Here is a 14,262-nt window from a genome sequence, read left to right as displayed (position 1 = left end):
AGATTTCAGTTTTGCTTTGTGCACCATGTGGAGACTGTTACCCCACCACCTTTGTATTTTCTGAAAAACTGATTTAAGAATGAAGTTTATGTATGACAGCATGCTGAACTAATGAACTATAGCCTATTTATATCTTTTTTGTATGCTTTGTTTTTGTTTTGCTTCCTGTTTGGTTTGTTTTACTTTGTATGTCTTTATTGTAGGTGTAAAAAATAGTAAATGTAGTCAAGCTAAATAAATAAATAATAGTAATAATAATAAAATAATCTATACAAAACAATAATTAAACAAACATACAACAACAATAAGAAGAAGAAGAACAATAATAAAAAAACAATCATCGTCGTCATCATCGTAGGTCTGGGGCTGTCTCTTATTTTGAAGGCCGGAAGCAGAGTGTTGCGCTGCCGCTGATTAACGGCTGTCCTCCCCGGTGCAGCAGCAGCAGACACTCCGCCGGTGACTCGTCACTCCGCGCTGGAAGATGGCTGCGGTGGAGCGGACCCAGGTCAGGGAAGGGTTCCGGATAGCTATACTGTGCGTGTTCTGGTACACGGTCAGCTCGGGGGGCAACATCGTCAACAAAATAATCCTCAATGGATTCCCGTACCCGGTCACGGTCTCTCTTTTCCACATTATTTCAATCGTCGTCTTCCTCCCGCCGTTGCTGCGGGCATGGGGAGTCCCCAAAACAGAGCTACCGAACAGGTACTACCGATGGTACGTCCTGCCTTTAGCCTTCGGGAAATACTTTGCATCTGTGTCGGCTCACTTCAGCATATGGAAGGTGCCGGTTTCCTACGCGCATACCGGTGAGTACGGCGGGTTTGTGTTCTTTATTTTGGTGTTGTGCGGCCACCTGGACCGACTGCTAACTTGCTGATGTGTCCGTAATATCAGCTGATGTTAGCTTGGCTCGGCTAACGCTGAACAACTCGGCGACACCGACGTTTAACTAGCACGAGGGCCTCTGTTTTAGTCAGTGCGTTGTAAGTCGTGAACAAACAGGCTTTCAGGAGATTAATTAGCTTAACATGTGGCTTCTAACTTTAAATGAAACAGCTTTGGACTTCCCTGAAATAAGAAGTAACTGGCTGCTGTTAGCTAGCAAGCCAACTTAATTAACGCTCATATACTACGTCAGGGGGGAGGGTCCATTCCTGAACCTTTTAAAGGACGGATTCAAAAAATTTTCAGTTTTCAAGTCTGCCTTAAAACAACAGTCAGGTATCCAAATGGACGTTGAAACAGGTTTTTTCTTGCTGTAATCGTTCCTCCTGTTCATACTGACCATTAGAAGATCCCTTCATAATGCACAGTCCTCCTTCTGTGCATAAATGTATTTAAAAGTTTATCTGAAGCTAATGTGAAGCTTCAGCTATCAGCTAAATTAGTCAAATCAAGTAGGTATCTTTCAACGTTACAGTCTGTTTAGAGTCCCTCTTTTTGTTACTATACTTCCACTGCAGTTCAACAGGGAATAACTGTCTGAGGAAACACAAAGAGGGAATTTGATGCTAAAAAGACTGTAAATGTGGCAGATATCCACTTGATATGACTAACTCAGACTGCTGAAGCCTCATATAAACTTCAGATAAACTTTTAAATGCATTTTTGCATAAAATGACTGTGTGGACACACTGTGGATTTTGATCCCCATCACTTACATTGAAAGCCCATTTGAAGGGGATCTTTTAACAGTCAGCATGAACAAGAGGAATGACTACAGTGAGGAAAACCTTTCAGTGTTAATATAGACACCTGACTGTTGTTTTAAGACAGACTTTAAAAATTGTGAACCTGTCCCTTGATGTAAAGTTTTATTCCTACAGGGGTGTTATTTGAAATGCAAGCTGAAAGAGTTTTTCAATTTTGGACGTGCAGATTGAAATTTGTCCTTTAATGCAGTGAGCTTTTATAACTTTGATCTCAGACTACCAGGTAAAAATTGGATCACAGCTCCTCGTGTATTTGATTTTTCTCCCTCTATGAAACCCCACGTGAAAATAATATTAAGTTACCTGTTAATTCAATAAGGCAAACTGGATGCATGTCTCTACACGAGATCTGCTGCTCATGTCAAATTTACCTATTTCTATAATTAAGTGGTAAAACTGTCATCCGTCCACTAAGAAATAAACTACATACTAAAGTAAAACAAGGACTTTCAGATTTGATTTACATGGCAGCTGTGGCTCCATATAACCAGGTCCGTAGACCAGCAGAGTCTTTAAGTTTAGATCATGTCTTAATGAGTTAGGAATAGTTTAATTTCTGTTTTACTGACTTTTAATTGCTGTTTCTTTCAGTGAACAGAACTTAAACTAATAGATTCTTAACAACAGCCCTGCAATAAATCACACCTTCATGAAGCTTCTAGTTTTGGAGAATAGTTTGTAGTGATATAAATGATACATACCCACTGATATATACACTGATATGAATGAGATGGACAAAATATTACAATCACTCCCAACACAATTCAATAGAAACCACGATTCAGTAAACCATTCAGTAAAAGTAAACAGAGTTAAATCAACACGTACCTGCAACAGTTTAAATGACAGCTGAACATTATAACCGTCATGGAAGTTGCCTGCGTTAGTTTTTGCTAGGCTGAATATGTAATGAAACTGAATACAATAGTCACCCTAACGTCTAATATTCTGTCTTAACTTCATATTTAAAGACCTCCAGTAAATCATGTAAAATATGGTCTTTGGACCTAGTTTTTGGAGCCTTAGCTGCCATGTCAATACCTAAAGCTAGTTAACGAGATCAATCCCATCAGTACTTGTTTAGCCACTTAATGCTAGTTAGTTTGAACAGTATGAAAACTGTACCCTCAGTTGGCAGATTATTAGGTACAACTAGCTAAAAACCAAACCTCTGTTAAGGTTATAATGTTCAGTTTTTGTTTAAGAAAGGTGTTGATTCAATTTTATGGTTGTTTTGTAGGCTGTGGACTGTACTTCCTTATACTGAGAGGTGTTTCTCATTAAATCTACACTCATTTGATATAAGTGGGATGGGCAAAATAGTAAAAACACCCCTTATTATAATGCAATTAAGTTCAACATAAAACCGACTACAGCCTCTAAAATGACCATAAAGTCGAAGCAACTCTCTACAAGCAACGGTTTCAACAAAAAAACAGAACCTTCATACTTATTGCATCAGTTTTAATTGTGTGTATCCAGCAAATAAGCATCTAAAACCTATGAATATTTCATTCATAGTCCTCCTCGCTCTAATAGATTGTCTTCAAATACAACTAACTTCAGATGAAACCTCCCCCCAAACTATTTCAAATACCCTTTGGGTCTCGTTTGGGAGCCACAGCTGTCATGTCAATAAAATCGTTTTAGTTTCAAAGTCTTTGCTGTTTGTAAAGACTTCTGTCCTTGAGGATAAGAGTTTCCATCAGAACTGGATCTGGTTTTGTCACTTAATGTTTTCTTTTTAAACTACCAGTAAGAAAATATGCATTGATCAGTGATTTACTTGTTTCGTAACTAGGGTGGAAACACTGTTGAGTGTTGGTGACACACACCATTACCACACCATAGATAAAGTTACAGTGTGTAAAGAGTTTAAATGACGCAACACTATTGAACCATGTGAATCCCTGAATGACAGGAGTTAAGTGTTTGTCAGAGGCGTGGGTCTGTATCTGACGCAGGAGCATTAAAAGTACCTGTTCTCTACCTGTTACTGATGCACATAATTGCATGTTTGTCAATGAAACAGAGTGATTGTTATACTCTCCAAACTAACAGAGTCGTTTTTCTATCTGTTTTTTTTCTCAGTCAAAGCCACAATGCCAATATGGGTTGTGTTGTTATCCAGAATTATCATGAGGGAGAAGCAAACCACAAAGGTGAGTAGGTTCGACACAGCAAACAAGGCACAAGGCCCGCTCTGTTTCAGTCTGTTACTCAGCATTTGAGACTCCGCAGTGGTGATGTGGCACACTGTGCGACTGTACTGCATCTCATGTTACGGCCATCTGCGGGGGCTTTTGTCCGGAGTCGATCAGACACTCTGTGGGGGGGCAGGGGGGGGGGGGGGTGGAGGTCAAGGAGGGGAAACCAGCTTTTATTCCCACTGGTCGGCCACATTCACCTGGTAAATCCCTAAATTAACTCACTACTTTTGATATTATAAGATGTATAATTTAATGCATGTGCAGGTGGTGCAGAGGCTTCAGACAGGTGACTGAACATTATCAAAACCAAGGAGGCAGGCAGAGTTATACGAGAACAAGAGGAAGCTGAGGGGGAGGACAAATCACCAGTTAGGCGCACAAATTGTGTGCGTAATTATAAACCCATAAGCACAGGGAAACGCTGTGGGAGGAATTCACACTAGATAGACTGGTAAATCAAGTTGAATCAGTCAAGTAATTAAGTATATCGTGGGATGAAATTCACCGTCAGGTTTGTCAGCGTTTTATCAGACAGAACCTATTCATGTACTTAATGAAACTAGACTATATTTTCTTCATGCGCAGCTACTTTATTCAGCTGTTAAACTGTTAATCATATTGGCTTTACTGATTATAATGTAGTATAATATCTGTGTCTAGTTGGTATTAAAGAAACAGGAAAAACTTGAAGGGGCATCCCAGGTTCTTAACTAATTTTCTGTGACATTTGTAGCAACAGTTTACAGTCAAGCTTGGCTAAGTATGAGGTTAGTAAGGAGACTACAGAGTCTTAACATCAGCTTGTCATGTTTACCTTTCAGTTGACAGTTCAGTGTTCAGACAGGGGACGTAGGTGTTGATGACGTGTTAGTGTGAGTGTGCAGATCCTTTTTGAGGAGCAGCAGGCTGCACTGGACCCTACAGAGAAATCTTAAGTTGTATAAAACACATGAGAGCAGCTAATATAATGCATAAGTACTTTATTAAAATAATACAGCTCAGATTTGTATGTTGAAGAACTGAGTGCATATGAGTGGTGCAGTCTCCATCTTTTCCTTTTTGAATGCAGAAAGCCTTTTAGGATGAATTTTTAAAGTGGGGACACCTGAAATGGGACAGAAATCTAGGCCTCTGCCAAAATAGACAAGGCCTCCCTTAATGTTCAGGGTTAAACAGCCACTTCTCAGTAGTGTACTTGTTTTATAAGAAAATGGGGACTTATTTAATGTAACGCTCGTCTTGGTGTGTAGACAGAAGATAATTTTGTTAACTTTTCAACCTGATTATGGAGCTAGGGTTATGGGAACTACGGGGAAGCTGTTCTGCTTCCTCATTATACATCCTGTTCAAACTGTTTAATCATCAATGAAAACATTAAGAGCCAAACATTGAAAGCCAGTTTGTTTAAAGGGCCAGTCCACACTTTTAGTGTTCAGCTCCAGCCAGTAGAGTCTGTATTTCCAGCCTGTAAAACAATAAATACATGGTTTTTTTTTTAAGTTTGGGGCCAATTTCTGGCTAAAACAAGCTCCCAGCCTGTTGTTTTGACTGTTCTAACTACTTACTTGGACAATTAAGCTGTGGGCGGTTTGATCGTTTGATGGCAGTAAGTTGGTGGAAGCAGCTAATAAGTGCTCAGTGCCGTGTGCTTTCTCAGCTTCATGCTGAGTCGTTGGCTGAGAGGAGGAAGAGTGGGTGAGTGAGTGGGTGCACAAGTGGGTTTCATAACTACTGCAGGTCTTTTATCATTTCTCATGATCCAGCATTTGCAACAGGCACCTAAATCTTGCTGTAGATGTTAAAATAGTTTCAGCATGTGGTTCAACAAGTTGGCTCCACTGACACACAACTGGAAGACAGATCCAAGTTTTCCTTGCAAGTGAAAACACTGTTTGATCTAAACAGTGTTTGGACAGATTAATAGTGTTACTGCTGCACATTCTTGCATTTAACTGCAGATGTTTTACAAAGCTGTTTCTTTTAGGCTTTCATTTTTCTTTTGGGGGTTTGAAATGTGGCTGCGGTTTGGATTTTTTCAGAGAAGGGTTTGAAATGTCACTTGACATTTTTTATGCAAAATTTGAATTGTAGCCTGAAATAACAACTACTTTACTACTCTGTTAGTAGGTCAAAATCACTGTTTTTTAAATTATTGGTGTTGAGATATCACCGCACAAATATTAGGTGGCTTCATGTATTATTACTTATTTTAGTAGGGCAGCAACTAATGATTCTTTACATTCTCAATTAACCTGCCAATTATTTTTTGATTAATATTTGGTCTATAAAATATTTAAAAAATATTGAAAAATGCCCATCACAATTTCCCAAAGCCCAAGCTGGCATCTTCAAATGACTTGTTTTGACCAACAGTTTATTGTCACATAAATCAGAGAAAAGCAGTAAATCCTACAAATGAGGAGCTGAAACGAGGGAATGTTTGGCAGCTTTGCTTGAAAAATGACTGAAACGATGAATCAATTTTCAAAATAGTTTGCTGATTATCCTTCTGTCAATCAACTAATGATTGCAGCTCTACATTTAATATAACGACTTTGTCTGGAGCCTGCTAACTGGGTCCTTGACTGCAGATTGGGAAACTCTGCCTGAAGCAGCAAATTACATTTTAGTATTTCACTGACCTGGATTTTAAATTACTGAAGTACTGTTTGTTTCTGCTGACTTTGCTTCCATCTCTGTGTGGTCTTTGTCGCAGGTGTACATATCGCTCATCCCTATCATTGGCGGAGTGCTGCTGGCCACAGTGACTGAGCTGTCCTTTGATGTTTCAGGCCTAATCAGTGCTCTGGCCGCCACGCTCTGCTTCTCTCTGCAGAACATCTTCTCCAAAAAGGTAAATCATCCTCACGCTGGTATGTCCCACATGATCCCAGCATAAGTCACCATCTGACTTATCTTATTTTTACTACCAATACATTCATTTGAGTGGCTTTTCTGAGTGGACAGTTCAGATTTACAAGATTAACAGAAGATGTCTTAATTACATTCATGTGACATGTGAGTAAGATACCTTTGTAAACCTTTCCAAAATGTTGCTGCTGTATACAGTGCTGGAAGCTATTTTTGAGTCCTGAATTTAGTAGGTCACTGCTATGCAGTTTCTTGCCACAAGATGGTGGCTACATTTCACTCAGTGAGCCTTTTCACAAATGTTATTTAAGACAATTTAAACCCAGTTATTCAACAAATCATGCTTTCTAGAAAACAACAAAAGGAAATGGAAAAAATTTGAAGTATTTCTCTAACTGCTTCTTTCATGCAAATCATGCACGTAGCTTCACTCAGATTTGCATTTTTTTTTACCTCTCAGGTTGTGACTGGCATTGCCAGTTTTGCACTCATAGCATCATCACTTTTAATCATTGCAACTTGATTTTTTTTTTTTTTTTTTTTTTACATTTTAACAATTGTCAAATTTGTAAAAACCTGCCAAAATAATTGCTTTTTTGTACAGAGAATCAAGTTATGTGATATTTTTTAAAACCTGTTCTGTTATTGATTTGATTTGATCATGTTCAGGAAGTACTTCGTTCCAAAAATGAGACCCAAGACTGCACATCATTATCTGCTCGGCTAGTGCCTTTATTTATTTATTTTTTTTTAATAGATCTTCTTTTTCTTTGAAAGGTGTTGCGTGACACACGGATCCATCACCTGAGGCTGCTCAACATCCTGGGCTTCAATGCTGTGATCTTTATGCTGCCCACCTGGGTTCTGGTGGACCTCTCTGTGTTTCTTGTGAATGGAGACTTGGTGAGTCGCAGTAACAGCTCTTCAATATGTTCTGACATTTGTACCAACAGTTCAGCAGAATGCGATTCGTTTTATGACCGTGAACGTGATCTGACCTTACTGTGATCCTTCGCAGTCAGACATTTCAGAATGGACCGGTACCTTTGTCCTCCTGCTCATCAGCGGCTTCTGCAACTTCGCCCAGAACGTCATCGCCTTCAGCGTGCTCAACCTCGTCAGCCCCCTCAGCTACGCCGTCGCCAACGCCACCAAGAGGATCATGGTTATTAGTATCTCGCTGCTGATGCTGCGCAACCCGGTCAGCCCCACAAATGTGCTGGGTATGATGACGGCGATAGTTGGGGTCTTCCTCTACAACAAGGTGAGTCAGCCTGTATGTTTCAGGCAGGGATGGAGGGAAGGAAAGAGGAGAAAGGAGGAGCAAATGAAGGGAGGGAGTCACAGAGAAATGTTTGGGACAGAATATAAAGCAGAAATGATGAAGTACTCTACAGTTAATATACGACTAAAACTCTTTTGTCAAGTGTCAGACAAGGATTTTCAGCCAGCAAATATTCAACACCAATGTAAATGTGACAAGCTAATATCAGCAGATAATATCACTCTGATTTATGGGTCAAATCATCCTGCAGTTGCCACTATTAATACAGAAAACACAGCCAATCTTCTCCATACATACATACATTGAGTCTTTATATTCTCTACCAGCCTTTTGCTTCATTTACACTCCAGTGGTTGTTTGTCTTCCTGAACTGTACACAGCTTGGCGCTCTGTATAAAAGCATCTTTTCATTTCAGTCTCTCTCCCTCCAACTTGTGGCTATTTGCCTTTGACTTAAATGTAAATAGTAAAGTTAAGTTACACTCGGACTATTTAGGATCAGTGTGCAGCTGCAGCACAGTGCCAGGGGACCAACTGCTGAGACACTCAATCATTTAAAATCCATTTGCCCTTCTCTGCCAACAGGCCAAGTATGACGCTAACAAGGAGAAGAAGCTGCTGCCGAGCAGCAAGCAGGACCTGATGTCCTTTGATAACCCGGCTCTGGAGAAGCTCCAGGCCAACGGATCAGTGCCTTTCTCCCACGGCTCAGAGCAGCAGCACAACTGGAACAACGTGCTGACTGACCACTTCCAGTACAGCCGACAGGCCTACACGTCAAACTACAGTGGCAACCACCAGTATGTGGTCTAAAAGAGGGGTCTCCTCGCTCTGGGTAGCTGTCATAGACATTTCTGTGTGTAGCCGCCCTCTCAGCAGCGGATCTTCAAAGCCCCGCTCCAATCATGAGACTGAAGGCAAGTGCTGTTAGTTCTGGATAGGAAGAATGAGACAAGTCCGTCATGAAAGGGCCAGTGACATGACCTCTCCCATGCTCCATGTCTGTACTTCACTTACTGACAACTTCGCTCAGTGTCATTATTTATTACTTTGGTACTGACTGTATGGGATGGCCTGACAAAAAACAAAATCATATCAGTCATTTTCAGATGTTGCAACAGAGTGAAACTCACTTTCTGGAAATGTTTGACTTTTGTTTTTCCAACCAGCCATAAACTGTTTGGTTTATATTGTTCATTTTCAGAGGAAAGGATGTCAGCTGTAATTATTTACTGTAAACTCTAACTTGCACCGAAAGTCTGTCATGTTACATTTAGTAACAGACAAAGTTTAGTGGAAGGCCTTAACATTTTGGTTTTAGGCAGTTCAAGTGTAGAATTGCCATTTTTCTTCATCAGGCACCTGTCGCGATGTGAGGAGAAATAAAATGTGTAAAGTCACCAGTAACTTTATGAAGTGCCGGGTGAAGAAAAATCCCCAAATTTAAAAAAATCCATTCATTGTGAAACTGATGCTTGTAAACCTGTTGCACATGCAGATCAGTCGAACTTGTTACCAGTAAGTGTTTTTAACTGCCACCGTTGAAAACCTGATTTTCCGAAAAGACCTTTTTAAAACTTCAGTTAAAACTAAAAGCGAGACGAGTTCTGTGATCCAGAACGGTCAATGACCTACCGACACATCTGCCCTTTTCCCTACAAGGTAACAAACATGTCGACCATTTGTTATCGTGAGGTTTAAATGTAAAAAGTTAGTTTAAAATTAGATGCACCAAAACAAAGCATCCTTGTAAAATGCACGACAACAGCTTGCAAACGATACGGATGCTCTTTGTTGAATCTTCTCTTAGAGAGTCTAACTATGTAAAATGTGATAGAGATGTTAAAATTTATTATTTTGTTGTCATAGTTTGGTTTTGAAGAATCAATTTGAAACGATGCATCCATTTTTAAAATTGATTATTGGTATTTATTGATCTGCGAAGCTTCTCAGGCAGAGTGAGATATTCTCTCAGCTGTCAGGCGATTTGTGAGCCTGAACCAGAGCTGCTCTCATGTTGATGGGTTGTTGTTTTTTTTTTCCCAAAACAGAGGCCCTCATTAGATTTGCACATCATGAAACAACTACAGGTGTGATGCAGACTGTTGACTGTCTGTCAGGTGACTGTTTTTGTAACGTTGGTGTTGAACGATCACCGAACAGACTTGAATCAAAATGAGACCTGCATGAAATCAGAGTTTTGGTTCGTGCAATTAAAGATTGAACTGTAATTTCAGATGGACAAGGCTTGATTATCATTATTGATTGTTGTGTCAGCAAAATTGGTAATTGATAATAATTTATTGATTTAAAAGCCTTTTTTTAACTGCTTAAAGAGCTTTTTAATGAATGAAACATCTTATTTTTCCTTGCAGAGAGTTTCTGCTACAGCATCTTTATTGCACACTGAGCATCTAACTGCAGCAATATAAAATACGGTTCAAGTTTCTTTTTTTTTGTATCTGAAATCAGTGTATTTCCACTCTGCTCATTTGTTTTCTTCTTTATTTGTGTCTGAAAACTTCTTTCTTTCTTTAGCCTGAGAGTTTGTTTTTCATTTGTCCCTGAGGTATGTGCCGAGATATTTCGGTTGTATTCTAAAGAATATGGATTTATTTTAAAGTCTTCTATTTTTTGCCTTTTCTGACAAATTTAGAAAACTGTCACACTCTTTAGTCTGGAGGAAAAATCCCCAAATTGTCCTGTCCCTCTGTGGGATTGGTGCATTCTGGGCTTCCCAGAGTTAAACTAGTATCAATTATCTGATCGCTCCACTTTGAGTTTGTGGAGCTGAGATCGTCTGTAGCTGACATAGATTGTAGGACCCTGGGAACCAGCAGGGAGGAAATTCACCACCACATTGGTAACTAACCAAACATGAGGTTGTGTTAACAAAAAGATGATTGGTTTACACTGAGTGACCAGAAAAATATAAACATATGTTAGAGCCCTCTAACAACCACCACCTTATTTCCATTTTTCTGTTCAGACGGCTCTTGAAGTTTGTTCACACAGCTCTGTTGTATAGTTTGAGGCTGTGCTTTGTGGTGGTGGTGATGATGGACCGGATTAAGTTGAAAGGTGTTACTGAAGTTTTGGCTTTTTTATTTACTTATATGGAAGAGCATAAATATCCGTAACACCTTAAAATATGATAACAGTTCAATCCGATACAACCTTGCAAACTACAGCCTCAAAAATGCAAGAGTTGAATCCAAATCTCTCAGAAAAAATGTTAGAAATGATTAAAAATTATACGCATCAGTAAATTAGAATAAGTTTTTTAACTGTCATGAAATTCGAAGCTGTGTTAATGTCTTTGGCATTAATATGGAGTGAAATAACTCTGTGACGGTTGCTCAAAGTGTTGAAATCACTGAAGAATTATCACCCAACACTGTTTGTTTTTTTTGCTGTATATTTCAGTTTCACTGCTCTCATCAACTCCTACCAGCAGCAGTTTCCAACAAAAAAAGCTCTGATAAACTCACAGATACCAGCCAACACTAAATGGCAGACAAATTTACTGAGCGGGTGATAAACAGAGCGGAGCATCTAGCAGCTAGTTGGTGAAGAACAGAACAGCCAAAAGACAAGTGAAAATCATTTGACACTTGGCCAGAAACATGGATATTGTTCACTATTACTCTGTATTATTCCTCTAGTTCCTACTACTGTTAAATGAAGATGCAGATCTCTAAAAAACACTTCCTTATGTGTCCTGATTTATATTAAACATCGAGTACCTGCAATCAGACTTCAACTCAAAAACATTTACTTGTGAGAAAATTTTCAAACAGCTTGATTCTTGTTTTTTTTTCTACAGCAGGTCGTGTTGTTAAAAACTTTTAAAATGTCGCACTGTTGCCTTCATATCAATCAGCATCATAAATGCTTTTACAAACAGTTAACTTCTAATTAAAACTGAATCAACATATCTTAATATAAAATAACCTGTTGTGACTAAATGGCACTTCATCTGCATATCAAGTCAGTGCAATAAATCATGAAATGTGACATATCGTGCACCTCCAGATGTAACATACCTCTAACTTTTCTTTTCAAGTGTTTATCAGGCTGTGAGTTTATTTGAAAATTAAAACATCTTAACAGCTGAATGATAGATAACAGCCAGATCAGAACTAACAAAGATGACTATTCTCCACATATTTCATGTCAAGAGGATGCAATCTGCATTTCAGAGTTTGTACTCATTTCACTGAAATCTAATATTTCCATGGATGGATGTTTGGATTCTGCAGGTGAAGCTGGTGGATAAAAAATTATCTTCCTTCCCTGTTGGTTTGGATTGTCAGAGTGCATTGACTCATATTTCTTCATATCTGTTTTGTTCCTTCCTCTTGTTGCCAAAAGCAAAGCGTGTAACCTTTTTGTTGCTGATGCACCACAGGACGGAGGCTTTGATGTGGCAGTCGATGAATTTCATTCAGATTTTCTGTTTCAGTGTCCTGCTGGCTGCTTGTTTTTGAGCTAACTGGGAGAACTGAATTTAGAAAGCTCTGGATTTGGACATCGGCTCTCTGCTGTAAAGCTTTCAAATGGGATGTAAATGTTTAATGACTGGAGAAAGGGGAGGTTACTTTGTAAAACTTGTACAATTATTATTTTTGTGTGTCTTTAATGGATCTTGAACAGAATTTTTACTTAACCGATGTTTATAGATTTTTATTTATGGTGTCAATGTACAAAATGTTGTACAGAGGTGCAGCTATGCACAGTCGTGTCTGCTTATGTTTAGTAAATGCTATTTTTAAATGTTGGGGAAAAAATAAATGCATTATGGGGTACTGAACATATTGTCTCTTCTCATGATATAAATGTGCTTATTTGTTTGTATGCTGCAGGCAGAGAGACTGAACATTTTTAAAACTTAAGGACTATTTTCAGTCATACGTTTGTGGTAATTTTTTTCAAAAAAAGAAAAGTAAAAGATTTAGATATTGCACCAGCATCATATTTTGTAAGTAAATGTGAACCCTGTAGGCTTCATCAAACTTAAGGTATCAAAGTATAACAGAGCAGAAGCTCTGTTGCAGTTAAAACTGTTTCCCCCACAAGCTGAAACAGCGAAATATCACTGTAACAGAGCTGCAACGATTAATCAACAGAAAATTAATCTGCAACTATTTTGATAACCGATTAATCATTTTAGTTGGGGTTTTTTTTTAAGGAAAAAAAAACATTTTCAACTTCTCAAATGTGATGATTTGATGCATTTCTTTGTCATACATGATAGTAAACTGAATATTTGGGTTTTGGACTGTTTGTTGGACAAAATGAGACATTGAAGATTTCAACTTGGACTTTTAATGGTCATTTTTCACTAATTTCTGACACTTTATAGACCAAATAGAGGAAGCAATTGGCAGATTTATCAACAGTGAAAATAATCTTTAGTTGCAGCCCTACACTGTAACGGTTGGCTGTGTCAGATACAGGTGGAGGTAGCTATCTTCACCAAAAGTATAACTTAAATTCATCTACAGTGGTTTTTGAACATAGTTGAGCTTTTCGCAAACTCAAGATCCAGGTATTTTTCTCAAGAGTGACCTAAACAGCTAAAACTCCGGTGAATAATGGACTTCTGCTCATCAGGCGGTCAGAGACAGACTCCCAACAGCATGATTATGTCCTTCATGTCTGCTGGATGTGTGATTGTCAGCATGTTTTGAAGGTCTTCTGTCCCCTAGTGGCGAAAAATCAGCATTTCAGCACATTGCATACATATTTTGTCAATCATTTATCACTTTCTCATTCTATCATCAGCAGAAAGTTTCAAGTACAGTGCAACTTTCCTTGAACCTATCGGGGAAAGAAATCAGCCTGGTGTTCCATTTGGAGAACAAACATCCTGTAGAGAAAAGTCCTCCAGATGGAGCTCAGTCACTGTTCCTTTCCTGCATATGATGAAAGCTATTAGCTACCACTACATTGTTTTCCTACATGGTTGAATCCTCCTGTGGTAAACTAACTTTTTCCAGTGCATGACGTGCAGAGGAAAGTTCAGAAGTATTATGGTACAAGTCGTATTTTATGGCACCTGGTTTCCTGCTACTGCCTGAGTTTCTAATATTCCTCAGTAAAGACCGAACCAAAGTCTGTTGATTCTACCAGGAAAATGCTAGAAAGTCACATCTTTTGTCATTATTATTACAGA

The 14,262-nt window shown here is 38.8% G+C and overlaps 1 protein-coding gene across 2 annotated transcripts; it reads left to right on the top strand.

Moving 5' to 3' along the window:
* Nucleotides 1-333: 333 nt before the first annotated feature.
* slc35e1 (solute carrier family 35 member E1) lies at nt 334-12,897 on the top strand. Of its 2 annotated transcripts, none has more exons than XM_044360747.1 (6): nt 334-812; nt 3,810-3,880; nt 6,645-6,782; nt 7,577-7,702; nt 7,818-8,063; nt 8,670-12,897. In XM_044360747.1, the coding sequence occupies exons 1-6, from the start codon at nt 485-487 to the stop codon at nt 8,895-8,897; spliced, it is 1,137 nt and encodes a 378-aa protein (XP_044216682.1). In that variant the 5' UTR covers nt 334-484; the 3' UTR covers nt 8,898-12,897. The 2 variants fall into 2 exon arrangements, with proteins under 2 accessions (XP_044216682.1, XP_044216683.1); XM_044360748.1 differs by having other exon boundaries at nt 335-508.
* The last annotated feature ends 1,365 nt before the right edge of the window (nt 12,898-14,262 follow it).

The sequence above is a fragment of the Thunnus albacares genome, chromosome 9 (assembly GCF_914725855.1).
Source record: "Thunnus albacares chromosome 9, fThuAlb1.1, whole genome shotgun sequence".
Classification (NCBI taxonomy): domain Eukaryota; kingdom Metazoa; phylum Chordata; class Actinopteri; order Scombriformes; family Scombridae; genus Thunnus; species Thunnus albacares.
This window is presented reverse-complemented; position numbering and strand designations above follow the sequence as displayed.